A 21,577-nucleotide genomic window follows, 5' to 3' on the forward strand; every position below is an offset into this window, starting at 1 on the left:
GGTTCAGTTTTGGTAGTTGATACATCTCTAGGAATGCATCCATTTCTTTCAGATTATCTAATTTGCTGGCATATAATTGCTCATAATATGTTCTTACAATTGTTTGTATTTCTTTGGTGTTGGTTGTGATCTCTCCTCTTTCCTTCATGATTTTATTTATTTGGGTCATTTCTCTTTTCTTTTTGATAAGTCTGGCCAGGGGTTTATCAATCTTGTTAATTCTTTCAAAGAACCAGCTCCTAGTTTCATTGATCTTTTCTTTTGGTTTCTATTTCATTGATTTCTGCTCTGATCTTTATTATTTCTCTTCTCCTGCTGGGTTTAGGCTTTATTTGCTGTTCTTTCTCCAGCTCCTTTAGGTGTAGGGTTACGTTGTGTACTTGAGACCCTTTTTGTTTCTTGAGAAAGGCTTGTATTGCTACTTACTTTCCTCTTAGGACTGCCTTTGCTGCATCCCAAAGATTTTGAACAGTTGTGTTTTCATTTTCATTGGTTTCCATGAATTTTTTTAATTCTTTAATTTCCTGGTTGACCCATTCATTCTTTAGTAGGATGCTCCTTAGCCTCCATGTATTTGAGTTCTTTCCGACTTTCCTCTTATGATTGAGTTCTAGGTTCAAACACTGTGGTCTGAAAACATGCAGGGAATGATCCCAATCTTTTGGTACTGGTTGAGACCTGATTTGTGACCTAGGATGTGATCGATTCTGGAGAATGTTCCATGGACACTAGAGAAAAATGTGTATTCTGTTGCTTTGGGGTGGAATGTTCTGAATATGTCTGTGAAGTCCATTTGTTCCAGTGTGTCATTTAAAGTCTTTATTTCCTTGTTGATTTTTTGCTTAGATGATCTGTCCATTTCAGTGAGGGGGGGTGTTAAAGTCCCCCACTATTATTGTATTGTTGTCAATGTGTTTCTTTGCTTTTGTTATTAATTGGCTTATATAATTGGCTGCTCCCATGTTAGGGGCATAGATATTTACAATTGTTAGATCTTCTTGTTGGATAGACCCTTTACATAGGATATAGTGTCCTTCCTCATCTCTTATTACAGTCTTTGGTTTAAAATCTAATTTGTCTGATATAAGGATTGCCACCCCAGCTTTCTTTTGGTGTCCATTAGCATGGTAAATGGTTTTCCATGCCCTCACTTTCAATCTGGGGGTGTCTTTGGGTCTAAAATGAGTCTTTTGCAGACAGCATATTGATGGGTCTTGTTTTTTTTTTATCCAATCTGATAGCCTGTGTCTTTTGATTGTGGCATTTAGCCCATTTACATTCTGGGTAACTATTGAAAGATATGAATTTAGTGCCATTGTATTGCCCGTAAGGTGACAGTTACTGTATATTGTCTCTGTTCCTTTCTGGTCTCTGTTACTTTTAGGCTCTCTCTTTGCTTAGAGGACCCCTTTCAATATTTCTTGTCGGGCTGGTTTCGTGTTTGCAAATTCCTTTAGTTGTTGTTTGTCCTGGAAGCTTTTTATCTCTCCTTCTATTTTCAATGACAGACTAGCAGGATATAGTATTCTTGGCTGCATATTTTTCTCATTTAGTGCTCTGAATATATCATGCCAGTCCCTTCTGGCCTGCCAGGCCTCTGTGGATAGGTCTGTTGCCAATCTAATGTTTCTACCATTGTAGGTTACAGAGCTCTTCTCCTGAGCTGCTTTCAGGATTTTCTCTTTGTCCCTGAGACTCGTAAGTTTTACTATTAGATGTTGGGGTGTTAACCTATTTTTATTGTTTTTGAGGGGGGTTCTCTGTGCCTCCTGGATTTTGATACCTGTTTCCTTCCCCAAATTAGGGAAGTTCTCTGCTATAATTTGCTCCAATATACCTTCTGCCCCTCTCTGTCTTTCTTCTTCTTCTGGGATCCCAATTATTCTAATATTGTTTCATCTTATGGTATCACTTATCTCTCGAATTCTGCCCTCGTGATTCAGTAGTTGGTTATCTCTCTTTTTCTCAGCTTCTTTATTTTCCATCATTTGGTCTTCTGTATCACTAATTCTCTCTTCTGCCTCATTTATCCTAGCAGCTAGAGCCTCCATTTTTTATTGCACCTCATTAATAACCTTTTTGATTTTGACTTGGTTAGATTTTAATTTTTTTATTTCTCCAGAAAGAATTTCTCTAATATCTTCCATGCTTTTTTCAAGCCCAGCTAGTATCTTTAAAATTGTCATTCTGAACTCTAGTTCCGACATCTTACTAATGTCCGTATTGATTAGGTCCCTGGCAGTTGCTACTGCCTCTCGTTCTTTTTTTTGAGGTGATTTTTTAAATCTTGTCATTTTGTCCAGAGGAGAATAGATGAATGAGAGAACAAAATGCTAACAGGGTAACAATGACCCCAGAAAAATATACACTAAACAAATCAGAAGAGACCTTCCAGAAAGTGGTTGCTTTTCTGTTCAGAGACTTGCTGCTATTCTTTTCTTCAATCTCCTGTTGAGTTCGTAGGTGTTCAGAATGGTTTGATCCCTATCTAGCTGAATTCCTGGAACCAGGCAGAATTTAGGTCTCCTACTCCTCTGCCATCTTGCTCCTCCTCTGGACCACATCTTCTTTATCCATTCATCTGTTGAAGGGCATCTCGGCTCTTTCTACAGTTTGGCTATTGCGGACAATCCTGCTATAAACATTGAGGTGCATATGGCCCTTCTTTTCACTACATCTGTGTCTTTGGGGTCAATACCCAGTAGTGCAATTGCTGGGTCATAGGGTAGCTCTATTTTTAACTTTTTGAGGCACCTTCACAATGTTTTCCAAAGTGTCTCTACCAACTTGCATTCCAACCAACAGTGTAAGAGGGTTCCCCTTTCTCCACTAACTCTCCAACATTTGTTGTTTCTTGCCTTGTCAATTTTTGCCATTTTAACTGGTGTAAGGTGGTATCTCAATGTGGTTTTGATTTGAATTCCCTGATGAACATTTTTTCATGTGTCTGTTAGCCATTTGTATGCCTTCTTTTGAGAAGTGTCTGTTCATGTCTTCTGCCCATTTTTTGACTTGATTATTTGTTTTTTGGGTGTTGAGTTTGAGAAGTTCTTTATAGATCTTGGAAATCAGCGCTTTGTCTGTAGTTCATTTGCAAATATCTTCTCCCATTCTGTGGGTTGCCTCTTTGTTTTGTTGACTCTTTCCTTTGCTGTGCAGAAGCCTTTTATCTTGATGAAGTCCCAAAAGTTCATTTTCACTTTTGTTTCACTAGCTTTTGGAGATGTATCTTGAAAGGAGTTGCTGTGGCCAATGTCAAAGAGGTTACTGCCTATGTTCTCCTCTAGGATTTTGATGGATTTCTGTCTCACACTGAGGTCTTTCATCCATTTTGAGTTTATCTTTGTGTATGGTGTTAGAGAATGGTCAAGTTTCACTCTTCTGTATATAGCTGCCCAATTTTCCCAGCACCATTTATTGAAGAGACTGTCTTTTTTCCATTGCATTGTTTTTTTTCCTGCTTTGTTGAAGATTATTTGACCATAGAGTTGAGGGTCCATATCTGGGTTCTCTATTCTGTTCCATTGGTCTATATGTCTGTTTTTGTGCCAGTACCATGCTGTCTTGGTGATCACAGCTCTGTAATATAGCTTGGAATCAGGCAACGTGAGGAGCCCAGCTTTATCATTTTCAACATTTCCTTGGTGATTTGGGGTCTTCTCTGATTCCATACAAATTTTAGGAGTGTTTGTTCCAGCACTTTGAAAAATGTCATTGGAATTTTGATCGGGATGGCATTGAAGGTATAGATTGCTCTGGGCAGCATAGATATTTTAACAATGTTTATTCTTCTGATCCATGAGCATGGAATATTTTTCCATCTTTTTGTGTCTTCTTCAATTTCTTTCATGAGTGTTCTGTGTAGTTCCTAGAGTATAGATCCTTTACCTCTTTGGTTAGGTTTAATCCGAGGTATCTTATGGTTTTTGGTGCTATTGTAAATGGAATCGTTTCTCTAATTTCTCTTTCTACAGTTGCATTGTTAGTGTATAAGAAAGCAACTGATTTCTGTGCATTTATTTTGTATCCTGCCACATTACTGAATTGCTGGATGAGTTTTAGTAATTTGAGGGTGGAGTCTTTTGGATTTTCCACATAAAGTATCATGTCCTCTGCGAAGACAGAGAGTTTGACTTCTTTGCCAATTTGAATACCTTTTATTTCTTTTTGTTGTCTGATTGCTGTTGCTAGGACTTCTAGTACTATGTTGAACAACAGTGGCGAGAGTGGGAATCCTTGACGTGTTCCTGATCTTAAGGGAAAGGCTCTCAGCTTTTCTCCATTGAGGATGATATTCGCTGTGGGTTTTTTTATAGATGGATTTTATGAACTTGAGGAATGTTCCCTCTATCCCTATACTCTGAAGAGTTTTAATCAGGAAAGGATGTTGTATTTTGTCAAATGCTTTTTCTGCATCAATTGAGAGGACCATATGGTTCTTCTTGCTCCTCTTATTAATGTGTTCTATCACATTAATTGATTTGCAAATGTTGAACCACCCTTACATCCCAGGGATAAACCCCACTTGGTCATGATGGATGATCCTTTTAATATATTGTTGGATCCTATTAGCTAGGATTTTATTGAGAATTTTAGAATCCATATTCATCAGGGATATCAGTCTGAAATTCTCTCCTTTTTGATGGGGTCTTTGCCTGGTTTGGGGATTAAGGTAATGCTGGCCTCATAGAATGAGTTTGGAAGTTTTCCTTCTGTTTCTATTTTTGAAACAGCTTCAGTAGAATAGGTATTATTTCTTCTTTGAATGTTTGGTAGAATTCCCCAGGGAATCCATCAGGCCCTGGACTCTTGTTTTTTTGGGACGTTTTTGATAACTGCTTCAATCTTGTTACTGGTTATTGGCTTACTCAGGTTGTCAATTTCTTCCTGTTTCAGTCTTGGTAGTTTATAGGTTTCCAGGAAGGCCACCATTTCAACCAGATTGCTCAGTTTATTGGCATATAGTTGTTGATAATAATTTCTAATAATTGTTTCTATTTCCTTGGTGTTAGTCGTGATCTCTCCCCTTTCATTCATAATTTTATTAATTTGGGTCCTTTCTCGTTTCTTTCGGATAAGTCTGGCAAGTGGTTTATCGATCTTATTAATTCTCTCAAAAAATCAGCTTCTAGTTTCATTGATCTGATCTACTGTGTTTCTGGTTTGTTATTCATTGATCTCTGCTCTAATCTTAATTATTTCTCTTCTAATGCGTGGCCTAGGCATCATTTGTTGCTTTTTCTCCAGTTCTTTTTTTTTTTTTTTTAAGATTTTATTTATTTATTTATTTGAGAGAGAGAGAATGAGAGACAGAGAGCATGAGAGGGAGGAGGGTCAGAGGGAGAAGCAGACTCCCTGCCGAGCAGGGAGCCCGATGTGAGACTCGATCCCGGGACTCCAGGATCATGACCTGAGCCGAAGGCAGTCACTTAACCAACTGAGCCACCCAGGCGCCTGTTTTTCTCCAGTTCTTTAAGGTGTAAAGTTAGTTGGTGAATTCGGGATTTTTCTATTTTTTTGAGTGAGGCTTGGATGACTATGTATTTCCCCCTTAGGACTGCCTTTGCAGTATCCCATAGGTTTTGGACTGATGTGTTTTCATTCTCATTGGTTTCCATGAATTGTTTAAGTTTTTCTTTGATTTCCTGGTTGACCCAAACATTCTTGAGCAGAGTGGTCTTTAGCTTCCAAGTGTTTGTATTTCTGCCAAAATTTTCTTGTAATTGAGTTCCAGTTTTAAAGCATTTTGGTCTGAGAATGTGCACGGAATAATCTCAATCTTTTGGTACCGGTTGAGACCTGATTTGTGACCCAGTATGTGGTCTATTCTGGAGGAAGTTTCGTGTGCACTCGAGAAGAATGAGTATTCTGTTGTTTTAGGGTGGAATGTTCTGTATATATCTATGAGGTCCATCTGGTCCAGTGTGTCATTCAAAGCTCTTGTTTCTTTGTTGTTTTTATGTTTAGATGATCTGTCTATTGGTGAGAGTGGAGTATTAAAGTCTCCTACAATTAACATATTATTATCAATATGACTCTTTATTTTGGTTAACAGTTGGCTTATGTAGTTGGTTCTCCCATGTTGGGGGCATAGATATTTACAATTGTTAGATCTTCTTGTTGGATAGACCCTTTGAGAATGATATAGTGTCCTTCTGTGTCTCCACAGTCTTTAGCTTAAAATCTAATTTGTCTGATATAATAATTGCTACCCCAGCTTTCTTTTGAGGTCTGTTGGCATGGAAGATAGATCTCCATCCCTTCACTTTCAGTCTGGATGTATCTTTAGGTTCAAAATGAGTCTCTTGTAGACAGCATATGGATGGGTTCTGTCTTTTTATCCAATCTTGAACCCTGTGCCGTTTTATGGGAGCATTCGGCCGTTCATGTTGAGAGTGATTATTGAAAGATATGAATTTATTGTCATCAGGTTGCCTGTGAAGTCCTTGTTTCTATAGATTGTCTCCGTATATCTCTGTTCTATATCACTCTTGGGGTCTTTCTTCTTTTATAGAACCCCCCTTAATATTTCTTGCAGGGTGGGCTTAGTGGTCACATATTCTTTCAGTTTCTGCCAGTCTTTGAAGCTCTTTATCTCTCCACCCATTCTCAATGACAGCCTTGCCAGATAAAGTATTCTTGGCTGCATGTTCTTCTCAGTACCCTAAATATGTCTTGCCAGGCCTTTCTGGCTTGCCAGGTCTCTGTGGATAGGTCTGATCTTATTCTGATGTTCCTCCCTCTGTATGTAAGGAATCTCTTCCCCCTTAGTGCCCTTAAGATAGTTTCCTTGGTTATAAGATTTGCAAGTTTTACTCTTGTATGCCAGGGCATTGGTCTGTTTTCCTTGATCTTGGGAGGGGTCCTCTCTGCCTCTAGGACACGAATGTTTGTTTCATTCCCCAGATTAGGGAAATTCTCAGCTAGGATTTGCTCAAATATATCTTCTAGTCCTCTCTCTCCCTCCACCCACTCAGGGATCCCCAAAATTTTGACATCGGAACGTTTCATGGCATCACTTATTTCTCTAATTCTGTTTTCATGGATTTTAAGCTGTTTCTCCCAGGCCTCCTTTTTTTCCTTCTTTTCTATCAGTTTGTCTTCTAGATCACTGATTCGTTCTTCTTCATTTACCCTAGTTGTTAGAGTATCTAGATTAGATTGGATCTCATTGATAGCATTTTTAAGTTCTGCCAGTTCAGCTTTTATTTCTGCCCTTAGAGACTCTATGTTGTCATTAATCGATTTCTCCATTCTAGCTGTCGTCTTCATAACTGTTACCCTGAAGTCCATTTCTGACGTCTTGGTTATATCTATATCCATTTGTAAATCTGTGGCAGAAGTCACAGTCTTTGAGTCTTTTCTATTTTGGGGGCTCCTCCTCCTAGTCATTCTGTTGAGGGGTGGTTGAGGGAATGTACAGAGTCCAAGTTACTGACCACAACCCAAGCAAGATACACCTGTTTTACAGGGACCTTAGGGTTGTTGGCTTCTTGTTCTCCCAGCCTGTCTCCTGGGGGTGGGCCCTGCTGTGCTGTTACTAAGGCAAACCTGTTTGGGCAGAGTGGCCCTGACCCCTTTGGGAGGGGATGGGCTCATCAAAAATCGGTTTGGGGGGGCTTTTGTTCTCTGGTGGCTTTCCCTGGCGGCTTTCCACGTCTCTTCCAAGAGTCAGAGCAGAAGAGACCATTTCCAACCCTCTGTCTCAGAACAGAGAGATTTCAGTCTGTTCTTCAGTGAGCTCTCCAAGCCACACTATCTCTGTTTCTGTCTGTGCTGCTAAAAACTGTAGCGTCCTGGGTTTTGTGCCCCTCAGCAGCACTCCCAGTCCTTGCTTCCAGGTCTAGGGATGTCTCTGCCCTTTGTGCTTCTAAAACTGCCAGCTGCCCCCAGTTCGCATGCATGGCCCCACTGCTTCAGGTTTCAGTCCAGGGGGCTGCCCTAAAATCTTTTCCCTGCCGCTACTGGTCTGCGAGTCTGTGCCCTGTCCCCAGAGTGAGAGGCTTTCACAAACCGGCGGTGCAGGATCCCCATGGCTCCCTCCCCCTTCCATTTATCTTCCAATATCTGCCCGTTGAATCATGGCTCCTTGCTTCATACCTCAAAACCAACCACCTGTGATATTCTGTTTGTAGAGATCCAGATATATCTTACATCTCAGGCTGATTTCGTAGGTGTTCAGAGTCGTCTGGTAGATATCCAGTTCAATTCAGGAGACCAGTTGGAATAGGGTCCCCTATTCCTCCACCATCTTTTCCATGCAGTAGATTTTAAATGAGTCTCTATGACATTGAATGTATAGGTTGGTAAAGGAAATGCTTATAATTCCACTGATTCAGTGTCTTCATTTCTAAATAGGGGTAGCTTAATAATTCTTTCCATAGAAGCATCTCTTTCTGAAATTGGTGCAGCCTCCTCACGTCCAGCTGAGCAGTGAACCCAGAGATGATGGGCTGAGACTGTGGGAGCCCTTGGGGTCCCCAGACCAACCCCCAAATGCTGTTATATGCTTTCAATTCACACTCTTGGTCATGATTTAACAATTCAGTCAGCCTGAGAAGTAATCAGTAGATTTTTTTTACTTGAGGAAGTGTCCACAAAGAATCACAGTAATGCACAAAAATTGAATAGAACATTAATAATTTTAGTAATAAACCAAGTTTTGTTTTGAAGTCTGTGATGTCATAAAATTGTTACAGTATTGTATACTTAAGGGGCATCTGGGTGGCTCAGTCGGTTAAGCATCCAACTCTTGATTTCAGATCAGGTCATGATCTCAGCTCGTGAAATCGAGCCCTCATCAGGCTCTGCACTGAACATGGAGCCTGCTTGAAATTCTCTCTCTCCCTCTCCTTTGCCCCTCCCCCTGTCATGCTCTCTCTCTCTCAAAAAAAAAAAAAAAAACTATTAAAAAATACTACACTATTTATCAGTAACCTTTTATTACATTAAAATATAAGGAATCACTAAGATATATGAATCAACTTGTGTATTTGAAGGCATATATATTTATAGATAGCATGAATACCTGGAATCCTCCAAATTTTATATTAGAATTGGGACAAAATGGTAAAAAAATAACTTTTGGTAATTGACATAGCTTTTGGATAGTATTCATGTCTCTAGCTTTAGACTCTTCTTTAAGAATTAATAACCAGAGAATACAATACAGACTGATGAGATACAACTCTTGGCAAAAAAGCTCAAAAAACGCAAATATAAAAATTACCCCTTAGAAGGGTTTATTGTTTTATTTTCCTTATGCTTTCTGTAATTAGGAGGATATAGGCTGACACTATATGTTTGTATTATACTAACACACTAAGTTCTAGGTATCGTTTGGTGGGAGGGTAAAGCAATTTGTGTTTTTGGCACTTCTGTTTTGAAGAACAATCCCTTTAAAAAGCATGTATAACTAGGAATACCGATTCTGCTACTCAGAATAAGCTCCCATTAGACTGCCCGCCTCACAAGGACATGAGCTTTGTCTATTTTTCAGCATGTTATCCCAAAAAGGAAACAAAAGTACAAACAAGATCCAGGAGAGAGGAGTCACCAGAGTAGAGTCACACCATAGAGATGAGGCAGCAGAAGGGGCACATGGTGAGAGAGAGAGACCTGGGGTGACAGGTGGGAGAGGCACAAAGAAAGAGGGGGGAAAAAGTTGGGGAGATCAGAGGGAAAGGACCATTGAGGGTGAGAGCAGACCAGAAAAACAGGGGCAGGAAAGAAGAGCAAGACATGTAGGGGAGGAGAAGAGAAGGAGGAGAGTGACAGTCAAGAGAAAAAGGGGATTTAATGATAGTGGATAATAGGAGAGAGGAAGCAAATGAGCCAGGGTGGGTGACAGAGAGGGGTGTAAAAAGAAATCAGATACCCTGTTTGAAAGCATGTTTCCCATAGCAGGAATAAAAGATGGTAGTTTCATTCATTCGGATTAGTTTCAAACTCTATTTCCTTAAAAAAAAAAAAAAGCCTAAATAATTCTGAAATCATCGGTCAATTATATGGCAAACAAAAGACTGTAGTGGTTTAGAGTGTGTTTAAATACCACTGCCACCTAGAAACGTGGAGGTCTGGGGTAAGTTTCTTAAACCCTCTGAGCCTAGGGAAAAGGGGGATTGTATGATACCTCATAAAGGTGTACAGAATAATAATGGCTTATAGAGCTGGCACTTGCTTCCCCTGCCAAATGCTATTGTAACTGCTTTACATTCATTAACTCAATCCTCACTACCACCTTATGTGGGGAGAAAATTGAGGCACCTAGAAGATAAGTAACTTGTCGTAGGCCACAGATCTTATAAGTGAAAAAAGTAGGCTTTTCACCAAACGCTTTGGTATTAGAATTAGTGCCTTTAATCACTACGTATACAACCTCTCAAAAAAGACTAAGACAAGGTGTAGAAACATAGTTTAAGAATGGAACTGTCCTCAAAAGTGATAGATCCTATTCATTATCCAAACAGCAATTATAGCTAGAGAAAAAAAGCCTCTTTTATACTGTTTCTTAAAGAAAAATCTGGGTAATGAAAGCTGAACTCAGGAGAAATAAATCAAAAGATCAATGCGTTATGACCAATTCATTTCACTAGTAATGGCCTCTTGAATAACATCCTTTTATTTTAGACTTTCTCTTCTTTCTCTTTTCTTTCACATAACCAGTCTGATGCTAGAATTCTGTATTTCCTTCAGAATTGCTCTTGGGATTGTCCTTTCTTCTCCTGAAGGACCTAACAGGGACATCACAGCTGAATTAATGAAATGAGAATTTGGAGCAAGGGAGATGAATGTTAATGTCAGCAGCTAAGAGCAGCCATTATAATGATATTCTTTGAGTTGAAATGTTTTAATTGCTCTTCAAATCCAAAACCACTTGGAATCTTCACTGGCTGTGAAGATATGAACCAGTTTTAGCAGCTCGTGGTGATTGTGCCCAAGATGGCACTCAGGTCCTGGAAGAAGAGGAAGTAAATGCCCAGTGCATTAACCAAACCCTGTGGTCCTGGGGTCGTTCTGCATAACATATTATGGGAAGGTGAGAGTCAAATGGGAATAGAATTTTAAAACTCTGAAAATTTCTTCCTACAAGAAAGAAACACATATACTCACTTTTTCATTGTAGATATCCCCAAGCATTGTACTTGCTCTCACAACATCTAGTCTTTGAAAATTGTTTCTTGCAATTTTCACAACCTTTTTCAAGTATTTAATTGCTTCTGTCATCTCTCCTTGGCTGGAATAAATAAAATAGGAAACTATTGGAGTATCATCTCATTTAATGTCACAGTAAAGAGAAGAGATTTTGTGTCTTTGCTTTAGAAAGTGCAAAATGGTCCAGGATAATGAAATGTGAAATGCAAATTTAAAAAATATGTGGCTTGTCTTTGTTGGAGTATACAGTGAGTTAAAACTTAAACCTTTAAACCCTCATTGTCACTGGTGGGATTGTAAAATGGTGCACCTGCTTTGGAAAACAACTTGGCAGATCCTCAAAAATTTTGATATAGTTACCATATGACTGAACAATTCCACTCCTATATATATGCCCAAGAGAAATAAAATTATTATGTCCACACAAAAACTTGTACACAAATGTTCATAGCAGCATTATTTATAGTAGCCAAGAAGAGGAAACAATCCCAATGTCTATCAATTGAATGAATGAGCAAAATGTGGCCTCTCCATACAATGGAATATTATTCTGCCATAAGAAAGAATGAAGTTTAGTGATACATACCACAACAGGGATAAACCTTGAAAATAAGTTAAATGAAAGAAGCCAGCCACAAAAAAACATATATCGTATGACTCCATTTACATAAAATGTCCAGAATAGGCAAATACATAGAAACAGAAAGTAGGCTAGTGGTTACCAAAGGCTGGTGAGAAGGGGAATGGAGAGCGGTTGCTAAGAAATATGGGGTTTCTTTTTGGAGTGACAAAAATGACCCAACTTAAATTGTGGTGATGGTTGTACAACTCTGTGAATATAACTAAAAACTACTGAACTGTAGACTTTAAAATGGTGAATATATGGTATATGAATTATATCTCAATGAAGGTGTCATTTTTTAAAAAATAAAACCTCTGAAAAGGTGGAAATTTTCTACATTACTTTGCAAATGAAGCCAGTCCTTTTGGGGAGGCAGAACCTGCAGGAGGTATTAGAACAAATAAGATGAAAATGGAGTATTTCAGAATTCTCCCAACCAGGACTCCAAAGAATGAGAGAGAGATACAGCCCCCAGATGGAAAGGCCTGGCTTCTGGAAGGCATGGCACAACCATTGGCAAACCCCAAGAATTTATATAAGGAAGAAATAAGATTTCATTGTGATATGCCACTGAGATTCTAGAGATTGTTACAGCAACTCAAATTACCAAAACTAGCTAAAACAATTTTGGCTATTTTTTTTTTTCTCATAAAGAATTGAGGGCACATCATTTTAAAGATTTCAATGAATTATATTCAGAAACTTCTATTATTTGAATTCTGCTCTCATTTTATAAATCTAAGTCCCAAATACTCATCAGTTTTTCATGATCTGAATGCCACTTCAAGTATATACAAATCTTAGTTTTATATGAATGAGCAAGAGCTAAACAGAAAGAGGGGGGAGGAGTGGAAAGACTCTAAAAATCTCCCTAAAGGAGATAATTATTTGACATTTGAAAGCCAGTCTAAGGAGACAAGCTCTTTTAGGAGCCAGCTGTAGTGATGTCCTGTGTGAAGAATGCTTAGGGGCCCACTGAGAGAGGCACACTCTCATAAAAGCGAACGAGATTAAGAACCAAGATAAAAATATTTGCTCAACCGAAGAGACAGTAATTTTCCAAAAGAGCTATATTCAAGGTATAATATACTATGACTGATTTTGTAGAGGTCGCTGAAGCCAAAGTCCAGCTCAAGGGAAATTTGGCTGCTGATTCAGGGACTTGCCATAAACAATTAAAATGCTATGGACAAAGCAAGAAGTGATTTCAAAATAATGGCTCCAAATAAAGTGTGCTGAAAAAATTCAGTTTTATCCGTTGACTCTCTGGATTTTTAATTTTTTCCCCAACTCCTAACGGAATGGTGAATCTAAGATTATATGAAATTCTATTGTTAAATCATATCAGAACCACTGAAAATTTGTATTAATGTGACAAAATCCAGAATTTAGAGATTTTAAAATAACAGAAAACTTATAATGGTAGTCTTGAATTAACTATAGTAAAGGAAAAACTATTATTTCTGAATGTCTCTGAATCCCTAGAATTTCCCTTTGCTTTCATAGGCCAGCAGTTCCCAGTGAACACCTATGCCATGACTCAATAATTCACAGGATGAAATTCTGAAATGCAGAGGTTGTTTTGCAATTGAGCTGCTCCGTGCATGGGTATTTCTCAATTTATACTGCAAAGATTTACTCATAGGAGCTCCGGAGGGTATGGTAATGAATGTAGCATATACAGAAGCTTTGCTTCAAATTTTTAAATTACTGAAATTACTGGGTGCCTGGGTGGCTCAGGTGGTTAAGCCTCTGCCTTCCACTCAGGTCATGATCCCAGTGTCCTGGGATAGAGCCGCAAGTTGGGCTCTCTGCTTAGCTGGGAGTCTGCTTCTTTCTCTCACCCTCCCTCTCCCTCTCTGTGCTCTCTCTCTCAAATGAATAAATACAATCTTTAAAAAATTATTGCAATTACAGAAAAATTTAGCAATATTAGTACCATATTTCATTGATTCTAAAACACATTTTCCCAGGTTTTTAACATTTCTGAAATGAGGATGTCTTACAACAGGTGGGCATCTTACGATCTTTGTCAGATGGGGAGCAGTCAGGTAGGTCAAAGTTGTTGCTGCAGAAATGGATTAGGTTTACAATCCCGGACATGACCCAACAATTGCAAAACCTTGATATTTCTGTTAAAAACTATTTAAAGATAATTTCAAAAAGGGATAGGAGTACTGGTTGTTTTCTAAAAACCTTCATGAAATCTTCTGAAAGTTAAGAAAATACCAACTTCAAAATGGGCAAATTGAGTGTCCATGACTTGGAAAAAAATCCTGGAGATGATACTGGAGCACTATTTTAAGAAAGGCTATAGTACCAAAGTTCTTGATGGCATAAAAAATAATATGTTTGGGAAAAAAAATAGTGATAATTCTGATTTAAAAGTGATTCAGAAGAGATGGACTTGGAATGCAAATATGTCTGAGTAGTATAATCAATTTGTATTTTTTTACATGAATGCTTAGGAGTAATAAAAATGTCTGTGTGTAATTGAGACTAAAATAGCTCTTTTGTTAAGTATAAAATCAAAATTCTAAGCAATAAGAGTTATTATGTTACAGTTTAGTTAGAATATGATTTTTGGTAGTATGTAAGGTGCATCGTCCAATAGAAACAATCTTAGATTCAGTGAAATCTAAAAATAAAGTTACTCCTTCAGTATAATGGGTAGTTCTTTGGCTAGTAAATTTTTGATTAAAACTTTCTAGGAAGTTTAAAATTCACATTGAATTTATGTATACATGATACATAATTAGAACATAATCAGAGTCAAAAACTCTAAAACTGGTCTAATTACTTAATAGTTCTAATAAATCTCTACATGTATCTATTCATTTTATTTAATTTTATGCAAAAACAAACGTACCTAATTTTTTGTGCTTGTGTTTATGTCATATGTGCATAATCATAAAGCAATCATATATTCAACAGCATTCTGTTTATATAGTGGGCATCAAAATATCAACATTTCTAACCTTACAAATTCACTTGCGAAATGGCATTCATTTCCCTGGCTGCAGTTTAAATGGCAAAATTTAATATCAATCTAAAATCTCTGAGCAAATAGAACTCAACACATAATAATTTTTTCCATGAATCTCTACAATAGGTGATTGATGAACTATATTATTACCACATGCAAGAAACAGTTAAGAGGTAATATTTTATTTTCAGTGGCAAGAATTTTTTTATTTTTATTTAAATTCAATTAGCCAACATATAGCACATCATTAGTTTCAGATGTAGAGTTCAATAATTCATCAGTTGTGTATAACACCCAGGGGTTATCACCTCACATGCCCTCCTTAATGCCCATCACCCAATTACCCCATCCCCCACCCACCTCCCCTCTAGCAACCCTGTTTGTTTCCTATAGTTAAGAGTCTCTCATGGTTTTTCTCCCTCTCTGATGACTTCTCATCTATGATTGTCTGTGCTGTTTCTTATATTCTGCATATGAGTGAAACCATATGATAATTGTCTTTCTCTGATTGACTTATTTTGCTCAGCATAATACCCTCCAGTTCTATCCATGTTGATGTAAAGGGTAAGAACGCATCCTTTCTGATGGCTGAGTAATATTCCATTGTATATATATGCCACACCTTCTTTATCCATTCATCTGTCAATGGACATCTCGGCTTTTTCCACAGTTTGGCTATTGTGGACATTGCTGCTATAAACATTGGGATGCAGGTGCCCCTTTGAATCAGTACATTTGTATCTTTGGGGTAAATACCCAGTAGTGCAACTGCTGGGTCGTAGGGTAGCTCTATTTTTAACTTCTTCAGGAACCTCCATACTGTTTTCCAGAGTGGCTATACCAGTTTCCCACCAGCAGTGTAAGAGGGTTCCACTTTCTCAGTGGCAGGAGTTTGAAAATTTTTTTTTTTTTTAACATCAGAAATGGTCAGTATAGGGGTGCCTGGGTGGCTCAGATGGTTAAGCGTCTGCCTTCGGCTCAGGTCATGATCCCGGCGTCCTGGGATCGAGCCCCGCATCGGGCTTCCTGCTCAGCGGGGAGCCTGCTTCTCCCTCTCCCTCTGCCTCTCTCCCTGCTCATGCTCTCTCCCTCTCTCTCTCTCTCTATCTCTGTGTCTCAAATGAATTAAAAAAAAAAATCTTTAAAAAAAAAAAGAAATGGTCAGTATATGGAATAAGTAAGTTCATGCAAAAACATTTTAATAAGTTTAGAATATTCATAAAATAGACCCACGAATGGGTTGAATGTGTCAGAGTCACTAGCGGGCAAATTAAAAATTATTTGGCTGTTTTACAAAATTAACTAGAGTGGGAAATTATGTGTATAACCAAGCCGAAGAGTTATCTAAGATTAGAACTTATTGAACTTGGAAAAAAATGTCAACCTGCCTTGTTATTTCTATTCTTAGTTATTCTTGGGTATAATTGTCATACAATATTATATTAGTTTCAGGTTTACAACGTGATGATTCAACACTTGTCTACATTGTGAGATGATTACCACAATAAGTCTAGTCACCATCTGTCTCCATAAAAATGTTACAAAATTTTTTTTGCTTTTGATGAGCACTTTCAAGATCTACTCTCCCTCAGCAACCTTCAAGTACGCTCAACACCACTGATTGGAGTTGCTCTGCTGCACACCACATCTCCATGACCTATTCACTTCACACCTGGAAATCTGTCCCTCCCAACCCTGTTCATCCCTTACGCTCAACCCCTAAATCCCCTTCTCCCTGGCAACCGCCAAACTGCTCACATACATGAGTTTCATTTTGCTTTGTTTTGTTTGTTCAGTTTGTTTTTTAGATTCTGCATATAAGTGGCAGCTTAAGTATTTATCTTTGTCTGCCAGACTTATTTCACTTAGCTTAATACTGTTAAAGTTCACCATGTTGCCCCAAATGGCAAGGTTTTATTCTTTTTTATGGCTGAGTAGAATTCCATTGTGTATATATACTATATCTTACTCATTCAACCATTGATGATACTTAGGTTATTTCCATATCTTGGCTACTGTAAATAATGCTGCAGTGAACACAGGGGTGCATATACTTTTTCAAGTTAGTGTTTTCATTTCCTTCAGATAATTATCTAGAAGTGGAATTGCTGGATCACATAGTTCTACTTTCAATTTTTTGAGGAACCTCCATACTGTTTTCCATAGTGGCTGTACCAATTTATATTCCCACTAACAGCGCATGAGAGTTCCCCTCTACATGCCCTTGACAACATTTGTTTTTTATCTTTTTGATAATAGCCATTCAAACAGGTGAGAGGTGATACCTCATTAAGGTTTTGATTTGCATTTCTCTGATGATTAGTGATATTGAGCATGGCCTCTTGGCCATGTATATGTCTTCTTTGGAAAAATGACTGTTCAGATCTTCTGCCCATTTTTTAATTAGATTGTTTGGGGTTTTTTTTGCTATTGAGTTATGTGAGTTCTTTATTTATTTTGGATATTAACTCCTTATCAGATATATGACTTGCAAATATTCTAGTTCAGTAGGTTGCCTTTACATTTTGTTGATAATTTCTTTTGCTGTACAGAAGAAGCTTTTTAGTTTGATGTAGTCCCACTTATTTATTTTTGCTTTTATGCCTTTCTTTTTGGAGTTAGACCCCCCCGCCAAATCACCAAGACATACAACAAAGAGCTTACTGCCTACCCTCCTCAGAGTTTTAGGATTTCAGGTTTTACATTTGTCTTTAATCCATTTGGTGTTAATTTTTTGTGTATGGTGTAAAAAAGTAGTAACTTTTGCATGTGGCTGTCCAGTTCACCTAATACCATCTATAAATAAACTGTCCTTTTCCCATTGTATATTCTTGGCTCTTTTTTGTAAATTAATTGACCATATATATGTGTGGGTTTATTTCTGGACTCTCTGTTCTGTTCTATTGATCTATGTGTCTGTTTCTATGCCAGTACTGTACTGTTTCTGATTGTTTGCTTTTGCTTTTTTTGTTTTGTTTTGTTTCGTTTCAAAGATTTTATTTATTTATTTGACAGAGAGAGCACAAGTAGGCAGAGTGGTAGACAGATGGGGAGGGAGAAGCAGGCTCTGCTGAGCAGAGAGCACAATGTAGGGCTAGATCCCAGGACCGTGGGATCATGACCTGATCTGAAGGCTGAGGCTTAACCGATTGAGCCACCCAGGCACTCTGATTATTATAGATTTATAATACAGTTTGAAATTAGGGAGCATATGACTCCAGCTTTGTTTTTCTTTCTCAAGATTGCTTTGACTATTCAAGATCTTTTGTGGTTCCATATACATTTTACGATTTGTCTATTTCTGGGGAAAATGACACTAGGATTTTGACAGGGATTGCACTAAATATGTAGATTGCATTGGGAAGTATGGACATTTTAACGATATTAATTCTTCCAATCCATGAACACAGAGTATCTTTCCATTTATTTGTGTTTACTTCAATTTATTTCATCAATGTTTTATATTTTTCAGTGTACAGCTCTTTCTACCTCCTTGGTTAAATTTGTTCCTAGATATTTTATTCTTTTTGATGCCATTATAGATGGAATTGTTTTCTTTTTTCTTTTAAAAAGATTTATTTATTTATTGAGTGAGCAAGTGGGGGGAGGGGCAGAAGGAGAGAATCTTTCAAGCAGATGCCCCGTTGAGCGCAGAGCCTGATGCAGCGCTCAATCCCATGGATCCATGAGATCATGACCTGAGCCGAAACTAAGGGTCAGATGCTTAACTGACTGAGCCACCCAGGTGCCCTGGGATTGTTTTTTTAATTACTCTTTCTGATAGATTGTTGTTAGTGTATAGGAATGCCACAAATTTTCATATGTTAATTTTGTGCTCTGAAACTTTACTGAATTCATTTATTAGTTTTAACAGTTTTTTGGTGGAGTCTTTAGGATTTTCTATATATAAAGTCATGTTGTCCACAAATAGTGACAGTTTTACCTCTTTTTTCCATTTTGGATACCTTCATTTCTTTTCCTTGCCCAATTGCTGTGGCTAGGACTTCCAATACTATGTTAAATAAAAGCGGTGAGAATGGGCATTCTTGTCTTATTCCTGATCTTAGAGGAAAAGTTTTCAGCTTTTCACTATTGAGTATAATATTAGCTGTGAGCTTGTCATATATGGCCTTTATTATGTTGAGGTTCATTCCCTCTATCCTGACTTCCTTGAGAGTTTTTATCATAAATGGATGTTGAATTTTGTCAAATGCTTTTTTCTGCATCTATTGAGATGATTGTATTATTTTATCCTACATTTGTCAATGTGGTGTATCATGTTGATTTTTCTTTAATTGACCCACTGGTTGTTCAGTAGCATGTTGTTAATCTCTATATTTTTGTGAATTTTCTGTTTTTTTTTTTTTTCTTGTGATTCATTTCTGGTTTCATACCATTGTAGTCAGAAAAGATGTTTTATTTGATTTCAATCTTCTTAAATTTATTGAGACTTGTTTTGTGCTGTAACATATGATCTGTTGTGAAGAATATTCCCTGTGCTCTTGAGAAGAATGTGTATTCTGTTGCTTTTTATGGAATGTTCTGTATATATCTATTATGTGCAACTGGTCTAATGTGTCATTTAAGGATGATGTTTCCTTATTGATTTTCTGTCTAATGATCTATTTATTGATGTAAGTGGGGTAATAAAATCCCCTATTTTGTTGTAGTGCTGTCAATTTCTCCCTTTAGATCTGTTAATATTTGCTTTAGATATTTAGGTGCTCCTATATTAGATGCATAAATATTTAAAAATGTCATATCCTCTTGTTGGATTGATCCCTTTATCATTATGTAATTCCCTTCTTGTTTTTATTACAGTCTTTGTTTTAAAGCTTATTTTGTCTAATGTCAGTTTAGCTACCCCAGCTTTCTTTTGGTTTACCAATTGTATGAAACATCCTTTTTATCCCTTCACTTTCAGTCTGTGTGTATCCTTACATCTAAAGTGAGTCTCTTATAGGCAGCATATAGATGGGTCTTTATTTTTTTATTATTCATTTAGCCACATTGTGTCTTTTGACTGGAGAATTTAATCCATTTACATCTATGTAATTATTGACAGGTATGTGCTTATTGCCATTTTTTAAACTGTTTTCTGGCTGCTTTGTAGTTCCTCTATATTCCTGTCTTCTTCTTTTGCTTTCTTCCCTTGTGGTTTGATGACTTTCTTTAGTGTTATGCTTAGATTCCTTTCTTATTATCTTTTGTGTATCTACTATAAGTTTTTACTTTGTGGTTACCATGAGGGGCACATATAACAGCTTATATATATAACAGTTTATTTTAAGTTGATAGCAACTTAAGTTTGAATACATTCTAAAACTCTACATTTTTACTGCCTCCCACTCCACCTCTTATGTTTTTGATGTCACATTTTATATTTTTTTATTTTTTGTATTCCTTAACTAATTATTGTAGTTATTTTCACTAGTTTTGTCTTTTAACCTTCATATGAGTTTTATCAGTGACTAACCCATTATCTTTACTATATATTTACCTTTACCAATGAGATTTATACTTTAATATGTTTGCTTGTTACTAATTAATGTTTTTTTTTTAGCTTAAAGTAGTTCCTTTAACATGTCTTTTAAATCCAGTTTGTGATGATAAACTTCTCTAGCTTTTGCTTATCTGGAAAACTTTTTATCTCTCTTTCAATTCCGAACGATAACCTTGCCGAGTGGAGTATTTTTGGCTGCAACTTTTTTCCTTTCAGCACTTTGAATATATTATTTGCCTCCCTTCTCACTTGCAAAGATTCTGTTGAAAAATCTGCTGATAGTCTTTGGGGTTTCCCTTGTATGTAACAACTCGCTTTTCTCTTGCTCCTTTTAAAATTCTCTCTTTATCTTTAACTTTTGATATTTTAATTGTAATGTATCTTGGTGAGGATCTTTCTGGGTTCATTTTAGTTGAATTTATTTGGGATTCCTGGATATGGATGTCTATTTTTCTCCCATGTTAGGTAAGCTTTCAGCAATTTATTTCTTCAAATGAGTTTTCTCCCCCTTTCTCTCTCTCTGGTCTCTTCTGGGACCCTTAAATTATAAATATTATTCTGTTTGTTGTTGTCTCCAAGGTCTTCTAAGCTATCTTCCCTTTTTAAAATTCTTCTTTCTTTTTGCTGCTCTATTTAGGTGAGTTCCACTGCCCTGTCTTCTAGATCACTGATCCTTTCTTCTGCTTCACCTAGTTTGATGTTGAACCACTCTAGTGTATTTTTCACTTCAGTTATTGTATTCTTCAGCTCTGTGAGTACTGTTTACTTCTGTGCTTTCTTATATTTTCTATCTCTTTGGTGAAGTTCTCACTGTGTTCATCCATTCTTCTCCCAAATCGTTGAGTATCTTAATTATATTACTTTTGACTCTTTATCAGGTAAATTACTTATCTCTATTTCATTAAATTTTTGACTGTGGTTTTATCTTGCTTTTTCATTTGGATCATAATCCTCTGTTTCCTCCCCCCCCCCCTTTTTTTGATTCTCTGTTTGTTTCTATGTATTAGGTGAAACACTACCTCTTCCAGTCTTGAAGGAGTGGACTTGTATAAGAGGTGAATCTTGTTGTTCAACATTGCTCTAACTCTTGGCTGTCTCTTGAACCTTTGTGATTACCTGAGCATCATGATTTATTCTTGATAGGTGCAAGGGGTTGAAGTGTGCCAAGACCTGTCAGCTTTCCAAAGGGAGGGATCTCAGTCAGCACCTACTTTCAGGCTGATTGGAAGCCAGATGCTCAGGCAGCAGCTTTAAAGTATTCAACTATATATAGTCCCGTGGGGCTATAATTGTAAACCCTGCAGACCTTCAG

At 37.3% G+C, this 21,577-nt stretch overlaps 1 protein-coding gene across 1 annotated transcript in view; it reads right to left on the minus strand.

Annotated features, from left to right (window-relative positions):
• Positions 1 to 21,577, minus strand: part of TTC29 (tetratricopeptide repeat domain 29) — a 240,207-nt gene that overhangs the window by 85,536 nt on the left and 133,094 nt on the right. The window contains exon 9 of the mRNA XM_064583312.1: positions 11,113 to 11,236. Within this exon, the coding sequence (XP_064439382.1) occupies positions 11,113 to 11,236 (124 nt within the window). The remainder of the gene's footprint in view (positions 1 to 11,112; positions 11,237 to 21,577) is intronic.

Source organism: Mirounga angustirostris, unplaced genomic scaffold (assembly GCF_029215605.1).
Source record: "Mirounga angustirostris isolate CCGP_5_RB_7025 unplaced genomic scaffold, mMirAng1.0.hap1 SCAF_2, whole genome shotgun sequence".
In the NCBI taxonomy this organism is placed as follows: Eukaryota; Metazoa; Chordata; class Mammalia; order Carnivora; family Phocidae; genus Mirounga; species Mirounga angustirostris.